At 39.5% G+C, this 18022-nt stretch overlaps 2 protein-coding genes across 9 annotated transcripts in view; both read right to left on the bottom strand.

Annotated features, from left to right (window-relative positions):
* The window catches only part of HCCS (holocytochrome c synthase), a 21100-nt gene extending 19674 nt beyond the window's left edge, over nucleotides 1-1426 (bottom strand). Inside the window, exon 1 of the mRNA XM_021525629.3 lies at nucleotides 1353-1426. The gene's annotated coding sequence lies outside the window, so the exon portion shown is untranslated. The remainder of the gene's footprint in view (nucleotides 1-1352) is intronic.
* Nucleotides 1-18022, bottom strand: part of TLCD4 (TLC domain containing 4) — a 26226-nt gene extending 8204 nt beyond the window's left edge. Inside the window, exons 1-8 of one of the 8 annotated variants that reach the window (XM_085586532.1) lie at nucleotides 17824-18022; nucleotides 16756-16875; nucleotides 14329-14454; nucleotides 12629-12794; nucleotides 8103-8192; nucleotides 5281-5339; nucleotides 3266-3360; nucleotides 1353-1426 (exon numbers count right to left, since the gene is read on the bottom strand). In XM_085586532.1, the coding sequence (XP_085442658.1) occupies nucleotides 1353-1426; nucleotides 3266-3360; nucleotides 5281-5339; nucleotides 8103-8192; nucleotides 12629-12783 (473 nt within the window). In that variant the 5' untranslated portion in view covers nucleotides 12784-12794; nucleotides 14329-14454; nucleotides 16756-16875; nucleotides 17824-18022. The other 7 variants (XM_085586533.1, XM_085586529.1, XM_085586528.1 and 4 more) reach the window with 7 other exon arrangements.

Here is an 18022-nt window from a genome sequence, read left to right as displayed (position 1 = left end):
AAACCCTTTTTTCTTCAAGAAGTTTAAAAAAGTGTTTATTTAGTCTTTAGTTTCTCTGTGCACACAGAGCACAGGCTACAACAGACCTATAGCCCACTCAACTGCACTGGGGCAGAGGAGAGCAGCCTCTGGAGAGCTCCATTATCCCATCCTGTCCTCCTGTGAATTCGAGTTTACCAAACTGCTGTTCAAAAGGGACCACAGCACAATCCTTTTTGTTTGTAAGAGCTCTGAGGAATGAATCAGTGTCATGAAACACTTCAGAGATTACAGTCACAATGCAGTGATGGGCAATAGCCTGTCTGCAGGAAGAATGCAGTTTCTATTTGCCTTATCCTTTCCCTTCCAGACATCTGGAAAAGCAAACAGATGCCACACATACAGCCCAAAAAGCATGGTTAAGGAAAAGGCATCTGATACACTGAAAGTCCTCATCCTACCGTGCAAAAAACTGGAGGAAGAGGAGAAGACTGCAGCCATGCTCTGTACCAAAGCCCCTCGCCTGAGATGAAATCTTTCTGGGGCAAATCCTATCCCCAGCTGTGGCCTGAAGGCTGCAGAGTGAGGGGAGAGGCCACCCTCCCCACAGCACCGTGAAACTCCAGACTCTCCCCTTGCAGCAGTATGTGGCATTATCAGCCTCCTTTTCTGATGCAGCAGCACATCAGGTAAAAACACTTGAACCATAGCCAGGGCAGGCTCTGAGCTCTGCAGGACAAGCTTCAGCCCCTTTCTTCTCTAATCACAGGTGTGAAGATTAACCATTTCAGATATAGCTAAGTGCTCAAAGTAACTTGCAGGACTATTTTTCAAAGCAAATAAAGAACAAACATTTCTATTATTCTAGATATTCATATGCATATATTAATACTGATCTACATGTGTGGAATATTGGAAAATAAATTTCAAATTATACAGGACAATGCAACTTCATTCTAGGATTCTAATGACAACATTATCTTGCTTCTTTTTCTCGTCCATGATACAAAGAAAAAACATCCATATTGAAGATGGCTTTATTATAAAAAATAAATTAATATACAAAAGTTAATAAATAATATTTTATTTGTGAATTTTTGTCTGGTATTTTCATAAAAAGCTGGCATTTCATACAAAGCCTGGTCTAATCTAGAAATCAACTCTGAGATGAATACATTAGTTATACTGTTGCAGCTATAGCAGCAAAATGTTTTCATAGCAAAAAAGACTTTAATATAGTAATTCGTAGTTCAATACATATAAATTCCCTGTCAGCAGACATTTGACAACTATAAAAAGACTCCCTAAGTGACAGAAATAGTAATGCAGATAAAATTTTAAAAGAACTACAGAAAACCTCCCTAAACACTTACCGCTGATTGACAAAAGGAGTGGAGAACTCTGCAAGGAGACGGAAGTTTCCAAAATAAGCCAGCAGACCTTTGCTCTGGTTAGCAAAACAAAACAGACATACAAAAATTAACAATGTAGATGTGAAATTGTCATTTGAGTCTTTAAGTATACACAGAATGATACATCATCTCAACTTATATAATCAAACTGAGTTTGGCCAGCTTTCTTGCACTTTCAAAGCAAGTTTTCTCACAAAAGCTGCAATTGTCCTTCAGAAGCTTCTCACTTCAAATAAAACTTTATAAGACCTACAGTTAAATGGCCATGGGAAGCTAACTAGAGAAGGTTTGCACAAGTAGTCAGAGATTACTAATTACCATGATAGCATTACTGTCTTAAAGAATCTCATACATTTTTAATTTTTCAACGTTTAAACAAGAGACACTTTATCATTGTAGGAACATATTTAGCCAAAGTGAAGATGAATTCCCAGCTCTTATTTGACAGCAGGGAAGGGCACAGGATTCCTTTCTTCCCTCCTGCAGAGGGCAGGGGTGGCCCTTGCCAGCAGCTCTGCCAGGTCCCTGCCGTGCCCGTGGGTCGGGCACAGCTCCTCCATGGGCACATCCACACCACAGCCCCTGCAGCTGAGCTCTTCCCTCCAGGTGACAAGCAGCATCCACTTATACAATTGCTGGCTAAGCAGCAGTTTGCAGAGGTAGAGATAAATAGATTGGGGGTTTTTAATTTCCTTAGGTTTCCTAAACACCCTATGGAGTGAGTGCCATTATTCCTCTTTCCCCCACCAAGCAAGTAAATACCCACTACTTTGAGCTTTTCACATCAGTTTGCACTCACCTAAGAGAAAATCTGTGTGTTTAACCAAATTCTTTCCTATCCCCAAAAGGCAATTTGGAAATAACATACTTAGGTGTAACTTTCTCTGAAGACTACAGACTGAGAGCAACACACTGGCATCCCAGGCAGAGCTAGAGCCACATAGAAATAAATGCTTTTAAAGAAGCTTACACTAATATTATGCTTTCTGTTTCCTCTAGAAACAGCTAATGAATTTTCTGCATGGGGGATTAGCCTTGGTAGTGGTATTTTCGTTATATAATATCCAGCTCTAATTCACTTTCATCCATGATAATATTAGTAAATTTAATTATCTTCAGCCAGAAACAGAGTATTTATTTGACAGTGTACTTCAGCCCCTTTAAACCATTACATGGCAAATCTGACACTAATCTGGCATCTCAACACTTTTAGTATTATAAGCCTGGGATTCACAGTAGGCAGGGAAGATATCATTAAGGTTGGAAAAGACCTTCTCAAGATCGAGTGCAACCATTAACTGTGCTTTGTGTGCTCACCACTAAACCATATCCCCAGGTGCCACATCCACATGCCTTTCAAACTTGCAGGGATGGTGATTCCACCACTTCCCTGAACACTTGCCTGACCACCCTTTCAGTGTAGAAATTCTTCCTACTATCCAAAGCAAACCTCCCCTGGCACAACTTGTGGCCACTTCCCCTCATCCTGTCACTTGTTACCTGGGAGACAGAAGTAGAACATAGCCACTTGAAACCATTTCCTTCTAACTTTCCAACTAAATATTCAAGCTTGTGGTTCTATTTAAAACCCTGTTCTATAATCATATGAAAAGCTCTTCTGTTGAAGTCTATTTACAGCAAAAACTGAGAAAAGTTTCTAAGTTCAACAAAGTTACACATTTTTGTTGGAGTGTAACATTGAAAAGTCATGCATTTACCATAAACAACTGATAAAAACATTTTTAAATAATGATTAAAGTATAAGTATGCCTTTCATTAACCAGTGAAATATTTTTAACATTAAGCAAGGGAGGTCTATAAAAGCTGCTTCTTTAACCTCATCTGCTTATGTTACAAGAAAATACAGCACTTACCAGTACAAAATAGTAAGCATACAGAGCTGCCAAGTGATGTATTACAAAAAATTTGTCACCAATTGCCTTCCAGTAGTAAATAATAAGCAACAGATCTACAAGAGAACAGAAATAACTAAAAATAACTATTTATTATACAATCATTTTATACATATTATACAATCATATTATACAGAATAGCTTCTGTACATTTTAGAGATATACCAAGATATGGCATCAGTAGAAACCCTCTGAATTAATGATGTCTGAAGAGATCTTTATCCTATCTTTATCCTAAAGACTTTACTTCAGTCAAAGCATTAGGCAATAGTATTCTCCCAACAATTTCCATAAATTATTACTTTCCACATCAATGGAAATACAGACACAATAAGTTTAGCCTAAGTATTTTGAAAGGAAAAGGTGGATCCTGAATCTCAGAGTGACTTCACACTTATGACCCCAAAAATCTAGAACAAATGACATAAAAAAAAAAAGCAAGTCTGCAGGGGGCATAGCAAACATACAAATACATGCAACAAATACAAGGATCTATTACAGAGAACCTCTGAATCAAAATATAATGTATATTAGTAAATTTGGAACCATTTACCAAAACTATTTTGCAAGAGGCACTTGGAATAAGAAGCATATTTGCTTTATTAAATCCCAAATTTCTAACTACTGCAAAAGCGATATAGCAAGTTAGTGTTAAAAAGAAAGCTTTAATACAAAATAAACAAACAACAAAAAAAAAAAAATCTTTCTTCCATGGTGGTCTGAGAATTCAGAAGATCTTGTTCTCTCTACTGGAACAAGCAATTTCTGTCCTACTTTCTGCAAATGAGTACTTTGGACTGGAATATTATTGACCAAGGTTCCAAATCAAAGACTTTACCCCTGTGCCTTTCTAAAGTCCAGAGTGTGCCTTGATCTCTTTTATATTAGCTATCCTCAGGCAGGGCTCTACATCATCTGACACAGCTGCTCACTTCCTATTAATAATTAAACATCAACTATATAGGGAAGTGAAAGAGAATGAGTGGTCAGGTTGAGATGCCTGTTCAAAGGCATCATTAATTCATAATGAAAGTTTAATGTATAATTATTCAAAAATAGATACTGATTAATTTAAACATGGCAGCTGAAGCTATGAAAAACCCCAGACACTTAAAGTAATGCACAGTTTAACTGAATATGCTGATCACCAGATTATCAGTTTCACTGGGTTGAGAAACCCAGTATGAGATAACCAAGTCTGTGGCCCAGTCTCTGATCAGAGACTTCATCCTAACATGAGCAGTTCTCACTGAAAAATAGTCCAAGTCACAAGTTACTGCTTTGATAAGCCAGTATTATCCCGACACAACATAAAATAAAGCTCCAAAGCATTTTGTAGCAAAATTTCCATGCCAATTTTAGTTGACAGAAAAATTAAGAATGTAGGAAAATTAACATAAAAAATTAACATAAAAATTTAACAAAAAAAAACCCCATATGTAGGAATAAATAACATACAAAACAAATAATTCCCATGTTTTATACATGGCTGAATTTTGCTTTAAAAGGAGACTAAAAGATGGGCAGGCAGGATCCTATGGCATCATTTTCCTCAGCTTGTATTAAGAGTTACTAAGATTCTTCTGCCAGCATTCTGAGGTCACAGGAACACACGATGGAAGAGCTATGAGTTGTAGGCACTGAGAAGAGAGTGAAGGGCACTGCTCTAACACCTTCTCAACTGCCAAAGGACAAAACTGAGCTGGAGCTGGTGGTTGTACATCAAACCATGACAAAGCCACACCGTGGTATTTCCTCAATGCTTGAGGAGATATTCCATCTGTCACATATGCTAGCAAGATCCTGTGATTTCACCACAACATACAAATCCATTAGCAAGTTTAAAACTGGCAGTAGAAACTGTATTGTGTACATATACCACATCTTCACCACAGCAGCTCAGCATAAACATGTATGTATAGTGACTCAATATAAGTAAACAGGTCATGCAGGCTATATACATGTTGCATAATTACCAGAAATGAGGTAGCCTGTGGTAATAGCAATATTCAGCTTCACAATTGAAGGGTCACCCCTGTAAACATACCAAAAATACATAGTTACAGCCTAATTTGCAAAGGACATACACATCTCAAACACCATGCTGATCAGTAAGAGATTATGCAATCTAGTTAAAGAAGGGCTCTAATCATACAAGTGGATTCCTTTTCCACCCAAATACAAGACACCTACTAACTACCCTAATCAACCAACCCCTGCCTTGGTGCAGAGACTGCCCCAAGAGCCCTGCTAGAGATTTGCACTGAAACCCAGCAAGTACTCTGAGCTGGCTTCTCAGGAAACTGAGGATAAAGAGAACAGCCCAGTCTCTGTCTCTTACCCTTTAACTGATGCACTCTTTGGCTCCATTTTTGTTTTCTGCCAGTGCTAAAATTTTGTTAAGGGTGACAAAAATATCTTGCTCAGCTGGTTCCTTTCACATTCATAATCAGATGAATGTTTATAGGGATAAACAGAGTAGAAGGACACAGGAAAGGAATTATTTGCCAATTCTCTGAAGCTAAAGAACCTTTGAGCAGAATTGCTTTTCAGAGTGGTTTCCACACCTTCTATCCCCTCTCTTTTAGTGTCAAACATTCAGCAATAGCATACCCACAACTTCAGCTCCTCTAGAATGTTCAACAAACCCAAACTTGTGAATACAGCTCAAGAAAGGGAAGCATCCATGTTACAGCAAGCAATGTTTGTTCTTCTCTCCACTGTCCTCTGCACATTCCTACTTTGAGGAGTTTGGTAAGCAAGTCTTTTTTCCTTGGCACAAGGATTGTAACTTAATTTTTAAATTAAGTTGTGCAACTAGTCTAGCTATGTTTTGTGTAAATATGAATTGAGCTTCAAATGACAGGTCAACAGATCCATAAAATGTAGACTGCTCAAGACAAGCTGTGAAAGCTAACTGCACTTACAGCCTACTCCAATACAAAGTCTGCCTCAGCCAGAACACAGTAAAATGCTATTACTTAACTATTTTTCATTAATCCTATTGGAAGGGAGCAGTGGGAAGAGATTTCCTGTATTATTACAATCTGATCACTAAATTGTAAAGCTTTTCTAGTGTCTAAAACTAACTGTTCCCCTCAGTGAGATGTTAGTTTACAGGAAAATAGGACTCACAAAACCAGAATTCTGCTGTTAGGTGAAGAAAAATCATTACTAGGAGAGTCTGGAATTCACTCCATCTGTTAAGATTGGCCATAGATGTTCTGTTAAATACAGCCTGAAATGGGAACATTTTTCCATAGTTTCAAAACTTGGTATCATGAGCTACATATGTAGTGGGCTAAGTGCTTCTTTAGGTTTAGACATAGAATGTAGACAGATATGTTCTCCTAACTTTAGCAGAAACTCTTGACATAGAGGGCTCATGTTAGAGCTCCCAGCTGCAGCAGCAGCATCATAACTAAACTTCTCAGGGGTCCCAACACACTTCAGCACATCACCACCAAGACTAAGCCTGCGCTCAAGAGCCTTCATATTCTCCAGAGAAGATGCAAAGGACTGAATATATGAAATTGGTTCCTTGATAATGGTAGACATGACTTAACTGGATAGGACAGGGAATGGTTCACTTCCCTCCTTTTTTTCCCTAGAGAATGGTCACTTTGCATCAAACTTCCTCTAGGCTGCACTGTCCATCTGTCACATCCTTTCAAGAAGAGTCCATGTTAGAATCCCAAATTATTCTCAATAAATGGAGAACTCAGAATTTAGTCTAAAATCTTCCAGATTTCCTGACCTATCTCCTTGAATGGAAGGTGCAATGGAATTAATGAGCCCTGATGTCTGCAGGCCAATTTTGATGCAAGCAACAGCCCAGAGTGACAAACAGGGAGTGACTTGAATAAGCAAATGGAAAGAACTCTCTCTTTGGTGATTACTAAGAAGGTATGTGTGGCAAATGAATTACACATGAAGATGCACGGGCAGATAAAACAAAGAAAAATCCATAAAACTGACTTTCTTTCAACTTCTTTGCAGATACAGAGTTATATAAAATGCTAATCAAACATCAAACTCGAAAAACTGTAATGACTATGAAGTGAATAGTCATAGGAAACAGCCTGTTCTCCTATGAAGCTACAACTTAATCCACTTATTTATGTCTTCTCCTTCTCCTTATCTGATCTCTACCACCTCCACACTTTCTACCATGTGATTCTTACTACCACAAAAACAATTTCTCCATCATCTGTGTTAGTCTCTAGTACATACAGAAAAAAAAGAAAAGTTTTATGAGAAGTCCCAGACCATCAGAAAATGTCACACACAACACTGGTGCTTTCCTGGAGCTTACCAATGCTCCAGTCTCTATTATGATCTACTGCATCTATTTTCAGGCATTACCTGACAGCAATACTACATTCTCTCTCCATTAAACCCAAACCATTTGCAGGTTCAATGGAGAACTTTCACACAGATACACACTGCTGATCTGATACAGCTTTTCAATTTCACTTTATAATTATTACTGTAAATAGCACAGTTTCAGTCATACTGACTTATAGTTACAGTTTACTCTTTAATAATTGAATATGCTATTTCAAATCTATTGCTTGTATTTTATCTATTTCACTTCAAAGAGACACATTGAACCAAGACACTAATACTGACACAATTGTTATCAAATTTTCAAATAGTACAGACAAAAAAACAAACACATTATTTTAATGGAAAATAAAACAATCATTCAGTACTGAATACACTGCAGGAGCCCTTTTTTTCTTCTCAATTGTGTTCTTTCATTGTGCAACGACAACATATATGTAACATGCCTTACCAGAGATGGTCAGCATTAACAGCATCATCGTACAATAAAATATAAAGGCAAAATCCTCCAACCACCAAGGCATGGAATGTGGACACTGTCCTGAAAGAGAGATCACAGTCACAAGGAGGTACTGCCATTCACAACTTCCCATACTGTGCTTAAGGATGGCATTCTCAACTGCCTCCAGATACTTCTGTGGGAGACAATCATCTGTTCTCTATGCTACATCCAACCACTTACACAATGACAGGTGGGAAAAAACAGTCAAAAAGATTGGAGTGGGATTGACGGTATCAGATACAAAGTGAGTCTTAAAAGTAAGGGAGATCTAAGTTTTCTTCCAATGATCCCATATATTAATGAATCTTTAAAGACAGTATGACATCTAGCTCTCTAACAAATGCTTTCTGTATTGTCCCATTTGCTGGAAAATGTATATGCAATTTCATACTCAGATTAGCCCAGCAACAGCCTTTCAGGCACCAAATTAAGAGATCCATAATAAGTTTGGATTTGGAAGGTGGTATTAAATAAAAAATCCTAAGGTTCAGATACAATTTCTAGTGCATTTGAAGTAGATTCTGGTTTTCAAAGAGAAAACTTGTATAACTTGGTTGTAGCTGAGTACTCAAGGTATAACAGCTACAGGCTTATATAAATTAGCAGCTTTCTAGCAGACAAGGGAAATATAAAATAAACATCATAGTTATCAAGGTTGTCTTGTCCCTACCTGGGTACTAGACACATTTTTCCTCCAAAGACAACAGTCTCCAGTATACAAGCTGCATGCACAGTGTAGATAAACTCTGTATGTTAACAAGAATGCACTTTTAGAGAAATATCTATTTACAGGAGCCCCAGCAGGGTTCTGCCAGCACACGGGCCAGGGCCCCTCCTGCCCTTTCAGTCCACATGTATTCTTGGAAAGTAGAACAATGCCATGGGCATGGCTCCAAAATGTGTAACCTTCCTGCTCTAGCCACGGGTTTAACTCAGCTATAAGCTGTACCTAATCCTGTGTAGCTACTGTCTGCTTTCCCACTTTCTAAATGTAATTAGAAAGGAAAAAAAAAAAAAAAGTGAAAAAACATCCATAGGGAATCACAGATACTGTTTGAAAGATGAGAACTACGTTCAGTGCTGTGTGATTGGAAACACTTCACACCATATTCACAGCACCAACCATATACACACAAATGCACAGATGCTGTTAGTTATTATTCTTGTCTTTGTACATATTGAATACATGTATTTGGAAGTCATTAATATTTTACATGTCCTTAAGGCACTCTCAGGAATCTAAGCTCTACCATGCAAGATTTGAAGAAAACATCTTACTTCCTGCAGAAGACTTTGCAAAGAAAGAGGTTAAAATCCCTACTCCATTTCCAGAAGTGGAATTATTATCTATTGGCAATAGAAGGTTCTGTAACTATTCATAAAAGAGACTGTATTTACAATTTGTTTCAAGAATGTCACTGTGCTATTTTCAGCAGCTTTTTCAATAGTGTGCCAGGAAAATGAATGGAGATTAGTATAATATGGGTAGTCCAAAACTGGATGAGAACAATTAATAATCATTACAGTACAGGCTGCACTTCTGCCCTCTCTTCTTTTAACAAAGAAAGAAAATTTCATTATCAGAATTTTAATGATAATTAATAGTTTAATTAAAAGGTGTACTCTTGTAACACAGGATTTAAAAAAGATAGGAACTTTTCTTGCTTTTTAAAAACAAAGCAAAACATGCAATATTAGTGTCTGAGAAATACCTGGAATTTTTGAACTTGAGGAGAGGATAAAGCTACAAGAAGGAAAATTTGTCCTAACATATAGCTTATTCGTTTACAGTTGCAATTTGTCTTTGAAGAGGCTATTTACCTGAACCTTTCTGTTTAGAATACAAGTTATACACAAGTAGAACACTTGATGGGAGTGAAAGAAAAGAAAAGGCAGCAGATTTCCTCCTTAACTCTGGACTTTGAAGCTTTTCCATAGACAGGGCAGAAGGGAAATAGTACAACAGTCCATTTTAATAAGGAATCTAGGTCAAGCTATCAAGCTCTGTACATTTCCTTGAAATTTTTTTCAAAGCTTGCATCCTTTAACTCCTCATTAAGCTGCAAACAAAAAACAGCTGCAATGCTAGGTTGCAGACTTGCTTTTTTTTTTTTAAATTTTTTTTTTTCACAACTACTTAATAGTAGTACAACCATCTATTATAGGAGAGGTGAAAGGAATATATGTACAGCTTGAAGAGTTATACTACATCTGTGACCAAATATAGTTTTTAACTCAATTTGAGTGTCCATATACTTCAGATGCCAGAAGCAATTACTTTATTGCTTCATAATTCTTGGAAGGTCAGAATGAACAAACTGACAGCATGGAAAATACAGTTAAGAGCTGCAGCTCAAATGTTTGATTACAAAGCTCTCCAAACTGTAACAATATATTTTCAATGCTACAGCTCATTTCAGGCAGATACCCTCTTCCAGAGCCAGCTGAGCTGATAAAAATGCATAACCATCCTCCGTGCCAGTTTCCTTAGCACTGCCAACAGAATCATTTGTGTGCACACTCCCTACACCAGTTCAATACAGGACAGAATAACAACCATCTACTTTTAAATAATTTAAGTGAAACCAACAGATTTTACTGGGACATAGTAACTGTCTCTACCTGCAGAGCTCTCTGCAGAATAAATACATACTCTACATTCTCTGAACTTGCAAGATGCTCCTTTGAAGCCTCTCTTCATTTCCAATACTGGAGTGAGAGGGCAGTTTGACAAAGCACTGTGTTTGGTTAGCAGAGCTGAAGTAACACAGGCACAGCTAGCCTTTCTTTCCCTTCATGCCCTCCTCCATTATAGCACCCACAAGACGCTGATGAACCATGCTTTGTGTTTCATGCCTTCCAACTCCTGAACTGGATGAAGCCTGGAATCACAACCCATCACAACATCTACATCCTGCTATCAACCCCAAGGAAGAAAAAAGCACAAAGAGGTAAAAAAGGCCATAATTGGGGTACTGTATCAAGTTGAGCAGTTAAACACCTTATTGCAAAGTAGCCCAGAGATTATGGAGCAGCTTATTTCCAGCACACTTGTGATGTGTAAAACAATTCATGTTATTATGCAAAGCACTACACCAGCATAGCGCTACCAGGCATGGGGTAAGTTCTCATAAAGCCTATTATGCAATTCAAAGGATATTTGATGTGGCTTATAGACAATAGTGCAGCTTCACAGGGGAACAGTTTAGTTTACTTCTCCTGTCTACCTCTTATTGTTAATTGGAAGAGAGAGATAAACCTAAGCTGCACTGATACTGTGAACTGGCATCCTACACAGTTATTCTGGCAGATAGGTAATTATTCAAAGATGGAACTGAAATCAAGATGGTGCCTTTAACAACACAGCAGGTGGACATTTGCCAAATGGAAGGGCAAGGCTATTTGAGTTGCTAATGCTGCCTAGAACAATGGAAACAACTTTAAAAAGTATCCACCTGATACTAAACAACGCTGAGGAAGAACAGAACTGCAGCTAATGCATTTTGAGTGCAGTGACAACATGCAGTACACATTTTTGAGCTTTAAATTTGGGAAACAGCTGAAAAAATATTTTAAAGTTGTAATAGGCTACTCAAAGTTATACTGCACCAATTAATTTCAACCGGAGAACCCTGTGTGCCATATATACCCTCTCAGAGTAGCATGTTGCAAATAAAACCTCATTGATCACCCCATTTTCAATTACTATCTTATACTTCCCTTATGGCTTAAAAGACTCATGGGTCAAACAAGTTTCCAGAAGTCCTGTATCTGAGGAAACGAGTGAAATGCAGGTGGATCCATCCCACTAATGGAAATGCAGAAACACAGAGAGAGAGAGGAATGTTTTTGGACTGAGTTTCCATGACTCCTTCTTGCATGTGTACCCTGTGTCTGCTATAGCTTCCCCTCCTCTGCCTGCAGTCTCCTTTCCCAACAAAACATATGAACCTGACTCTCTTCAACACTACACCAAAGTGTCACTAAATTCCTTGGGAAACCTTAACCTATATAAAACAGTTTGTAGTGTAGTAGCACCAGGTGAACAGAGAGCAAACTGCTTTGCTCCCAAAAGCATGACCAGAGATACACTGGGACTCAGAATAAACTCCCATAATTTTGATTTTCACACATGCTTGGAAAGGAATTTTTTATCCCTTCTCATTACTAGAAGCATCACAGAGCATGGCTTCAGTTTATTACCTCACCAGTCTCTCTTTTATCTTTGTACTGACCTTTACGTGGGCATCACTGTCTAACAAAGTGTTTAATGTACAAGTGCTAGTAATGCTGTGTTCCCATGAAGGGGCCTCAACATTTCACATGCATTATTTGTCCAGTGCTTAGAGCCAGCCCTCTGATCTTTACAAACATTTAACTAATAGGGGTTTCTTCAGTCTTACACAAACACACACAGGTGGTTCTGGTGTCCATGATTTCAGGTAGATCTCTAACTGTTGTTTTGAACACTTTACCTTGAATTCCATTCGATCTTCCTTTTTTGGCTGAGATTGTTAAAACCAGGTGTTATTTGTGTTGACACCCAAGAACTTAAAACATGGAACAGGAGCTGAAATACAGTAAAACTGGCAACAGCAATGCCAATAGTCAGGTTGCTGAAGGAAGCCATTGTTCTTCAACCTGTGAAGAGAAGCAGAAGGCAATTTCACTCTATTCTCCATTTAATTAATTTAAGCAAACACAGAAAGTGTTTTTGACACAAACTTACCAACAGAAATATTATTCACTAGAAGTTTCTACCTGTTCAATGTCTCTTCTGAAACATTAACAGTATAAAAGTATGCCCAAACTTTTAGATACACAAGTTGCATTTTGTTTTTTTTTTTAACATTTGCATATTATACATTTTTATGGACTAAAATTGCATATATTTTATCTACACAGAAAGGGCAGTGAAGACCACTGACCAGGGCAACTGCCAGCTCTGCAGCCTCCACTCCTGTCCCAATAACCTCCAAAGTCAAAACTTGTTTCATTATTGCCAGATTGACTGCTGCCAACAGGAGTTTAAAACGCAACGATGGAATCAGATAAGCACAGAAGAGAGGTTTTTGGGTCAGCCCAGAGAAGCAGGAGCCTCGCTGCAGCTCTGTTTGTGCACTTTGCAGAGACAGTAGCTCTCAATTCCCACTGTGCCCAGTCCTTGGGACAGGCTGCCGGCACTGGAGCTTCCTTCCTCCACAGAGCTCTGACCTCCGGCATTCCCACTCCCTGGAAAGCCTCTGCCATCAGAGCTGATTGGCTTCTCAGTTGCTGGATGTTCAGCTATTTCATGAGGCTTAAATACCAAAACAATTCCAAACATAAGTGTCAGTCTCTAAATGCTTCAGTCGTTTTTCCTGAGTTGCCAATATTGGCAACACAGAATAATATTTTATCAGAAGCCACAAACTTCTGACATGCATTTCCAATTTGACAGTGAAGCGGTTTACACTCCAAGACAGGCAAAAGTTACAAACTCAAAAAATGTCAATGTCAATTAAGTTGAACAGGAAAGGGGGAAAAAAACCCAAACAGCTTAATTTCAAATATTTAAATAATTATTTTAATACCTATAAAAAGCCTGCTGTTACTTGTTTTAGATCTACTTAAGAAAGTATCTAAAAATGAAACAAAGACTTTTAGGACAGCATAATTTGATGTTACTCCAGCATCCTAATGGTCAGCAAAAGCAATACAATGACATAATACATTTATGTCAACCTTTATTTCATGTGCATTACAGAACGAGTAAACATGCCTTTATGATTTTGATTCAGATTTTTGAAATAGTATCTGCATTGTAAATGGCAAGAAACTTGAACCTCAGGAAATAAAAATAGAGGAAAAAGTCCACCATAATAACAAAATAGTAACTATTTTAAAATTAAGTACAATATTCTCACCTTGGGGTATAAATGGTGAGTGTATTGAAACATCTAGATCAGAAAAAACATACTTTCATCTTCAAAGATTTAGAAGCAGAAGGTTCAATGGTTTCAAAGTTTTCCACCTCTACCTCTTTCTTTTCTATTTATTCTCCCAGAACTGAAGGCAATAAAACTTCCTCTGACTACTGCCCACAGAGCTACATGTATAAAAACAGAACGCAGGACAAAAAGAGTAGATTTGCTGAGTGAAATCTGCCTCTATCATGTAGAGTTCAAGGGCTTACTTCAGACCAGCTTTAATTCTGTCCTAGGGACTCCACAATTCTTGGAACATATTTGATGTGCTCGTAGGGCCTATCTTCCTGCCCAGTTGAACCCAAAAGGAAGCCAGCTTGCATGCTCTGGGACAGCTAAACAATACAAATAACAGGGGCTGATTCAGTTCATAAATGCATTTTTAATCCAAACTAAAATTTTTATGTACACATACTGCAGTGCATTGCATCAAACTAATCAATTCCAGTTGTTTTCTGATGACCTGTTCTAGTGCAGCAGCATATAAATCCTGCATACTTTTTAACATTACTCTATCAGAACTTCCAATTTCAATTACAATCCTGAATATTCAGTATTCTCAATTCCTCACACACTTCTCCATTTGCCTCCACTGACCAAGAAGACATAAAACACAAACTGAACTTTATATCCTTTTCACATAGTGTAAAGTACCAGAGATAATGGGTGTTAAGCTCAATTTTCTAAAACCTTACCATTTGAAGAAATAAAGCTATTTAGTATCTACCAGTTTAAACCCACTGAGAAGTACTGTATAGTGTCCAGTTCCAGATTCTAACCCCGAGGACAAAATGTTGTTATTACATTATCTCATTTGTAGCAATCAAGTCTCCTCTTGGACCATGTAAGGGGAAAAAAGAAATCACTTGGTTTAATTAATGAAGGAAGCCAAAATCCAGGTTAAGTACAAATATCTTCAGAAAATTAGCAAAACCACTGAGCATTAACCACACCTATTTCATCCTTTTGACTAAAATATAGCAATTCTCATGATGCTGCATTTTATTCACCTGCAACTACTATACTAGTATCTCTGAGTTTCAAAGACACTGACATAATCTTTTGGACAAGAGAAAACCATGTTTTGTTTTGTTTACTTAGTACCAGAAGATTATATTAGGTAAGTAATGTTTCAGTTTTTGACAGGTGCTCATTTTAGTACAGATTATGGAATTAAACAACTGTGCAAACATCCCTTGAAATAAATGCATTAGAAAACTAATCTTTCACCTAAGCAGCCTGTGGAGGGAACTAATTTTTAAAAAAGGTACTTGCATGGAAAGTGCATGAACTGACTTTCAACAAATGCAGAACCATGATGCCCATGAAGGAGAATGGTACAATGATTTTAAAGAAGAGAGGCAGACAAAAAAATTAATCACTTATTCTCTCTAGTTGGTCTCACAGATGCTCAAGTTTTGCAAGCTGGGTTTCATATATGCTTATCAAGATGCTGTTTAAGTATGGTAACTACCAAGTCCAGAATAATTTTATGTTTTACCTCAGCAATTAACAGTCTCATAATTTAATTTAATTCAAGGATCTGGTGTAAATACAGCATTTCACATGTGTTCGGCTATAAACATTGTCCCATATGTATAGGTTGTTCTTTTCTCATATTTCCAGGTTGTTTTCAACTGTATCCTGTTTAACATGAAAATTTTCTGGTTTTTACCAGCTTTTCATTTACAAGAAAAATTATTCATGTTGTATGAACCTAAACAGCTTGTTGCATTGTGCTTGATGATTTAGAACAAGCACAATTAGCTTGATTACAATTTTCCTTGACAAAGTCCAAAGTTAGTAAGCCAGGCAGCTTCAACTACACTGTGGGTTTTTTTTCCAAGTATCTTCTTGTATCTGTACAGCAAAGTCTGATCAAGGTACAGAACTTTGTGGATTATGTATGAGCAGACACTTTATCACCCAAACTGCATAGTCATTGATTACTGTTCTGTCAGCTGATACGGGGTTTGAGCTAATGAGAGGCTGGCTGAGGAGGAGGTATAGTGTAACTACTTTGTAATGCAGGATAAACAACACAATACACAGGTTGGTTCTCCATCCAAAGATATTTGCCTTCTTACCCAAAATTACTGTCTTAAACATTTGGTTAGACAGTAATTGCATATGATCAGAACATCACTCTTGTAGCTTTTCAATGGAGTCTTTAGGTAAATAAATATTACCAAACACTTAAAACTAACATTTTTCAGCAAGGTATTGCTGTACATGCCTAGTGTGATTTCAAATTATTCTACTGACCCAATGACTTTGAAAAGGTTAGTAACACAGGTTTTTTCATCATACTCTGTAACAGCTAAAAATATCTTGGTTTTCATTTGCTATTAGCATGCAGTGGTTTTCCTGCAATTCTGTTTCTACTTGAAATTTAGAAAACAATATCCATTCACCCCCAGTATAACACTATGAACTCCTGACAGAAACAAGTTGGCACTTAATGAAAGAGGATAAAGGAGCAGGAAAGTTATCAACTGTTGTACTATCAAAAGTATTTAGCATTTAAGTTCTCCTCCTCTTACTCTTTCTACATCACAAAAATAAGAAATTTAACAGTGTAGCAACAAGACATGGTAAGAAGGTGCAGTGGAAGGTTTAAGGCCCACAGCTCTTACTTTCTTCGAGGCTGGATTTCCAGATGAGTTGGATCAATTTCCAAACAAGATTACACCGTAAAGCTGCTATTGATACGAGGACATCACATGAAATAATGCGCTCTCCTGATCCGCTTAAAACTGAAAGCCAAATCCAACAGCTGTAAAACTTGTCAGAGCAATCTGCAGAGAGCAACTGGACTACTGACTGTTTCCACATTTTATAATAAGCCCAGTAACAAAAGCAGTGCTGGAGCTTTGCTGTGCTCTTGGTTCTGAATGGTAGATCCTATTCGTTTGAGATCTCATTTAGCTCAGTAAGCAACGTTAAGGAGAAACACAACAAAATTCAAGCTACTCACACTTAAGCCGTTCCCTTTTCTGTTTAAGGCTATTCACACCCTAAACTCCACTCAGCTTTCTGCTCTTAAAACATCAAAGCAACCGGCAGATAAAGCATTCGTATAAAGGCAGTGTACTCAGGATGAGCTGGCCGCTGCCAAACCATTTACCGAAATTCCTCAAACCCCGCAAGCAGCCCGGAGTCGCAAAGCCCCTGAGAGGGAACCCGCCCAGGCTCGGTGGGCGCGGAGGGCCCCGGGCTGGCCCCGAGGGACGCTGCCCCGAGCCGGGCATTACCTCGCCGTGCCGGGCACCCGCGGCGCCGCCGCTCGCAGCGGCCCGAGCGGGCAGGGGCGGGCGGGGGCAGGAGCGGCAGCCGAGCGCAGCAGCGCGGGGCGGGGGCAGGAGCGGCAGCCGAGCGCAGCAGCGCGGGGCGGGGGCAGGAGCGGCAGCCGAGCGCAGCAGCGCGGGGCGGGGGCAGGAGCGGCAGCCGAGCGCAGCAGCGCAGGCAGCGCGCACCCTCCGCGCTCGCTGCGGCGGGAGGAGGCGGCCCCGCGCAGCCCTGCGCTGTCAGCGCGCCCCGCGCCGCCGCCTGCGGCTCGCGGCCCTCGGGCCGCCCCGCGCTGAGGGAGGAGGGAAGGGGCCGCTCCGCGCAGCCCCGCGGGGCGGGGGAAAGGGGCCGCACCGCCCCCGCCCCGTCAGCCCCGGCCCCAGCGCCCTGCCGCCTTCCTTCCCCGCCCGCCGCACCTGGGAGCGGGGTTACGGGGGCTGCGGCGCCGCCTCCTCCTTCTCCATGCCTTCCCCGCGGCGTCGGGGACGGGACAGCCCTTCCCGGGCGCAGGATGCTCCGGCGGGGATCGGGTTGCGGCAGCCGTAGCCTTAAAGGGGCCGAGCCGCCACCTGCCGCCGGGCTCGGCCCGCCGCCTCCGAGGGGCCGCGGCTCCCC

The sequence above is a fragment of the Lonchura striata genome, chromosome 8 (genome assembly GCF_050655825.1).
Source record: "Lonchura striata isolate lonStrDom1 chromosome 8, ASM5065582v1, whole genome shotgun sequence".
Lineage (NCBI taxonomy): Eukaryota > Metazoa > Chordata > Aves > Passeriformes > Estrildidae > Lonchura > Lonchura striata.
The sequence above is the reverse complement of the archived record's forward strand: the minus strand, read 5'-3'. Positions and strand labels throughout refer to the sequence as shown.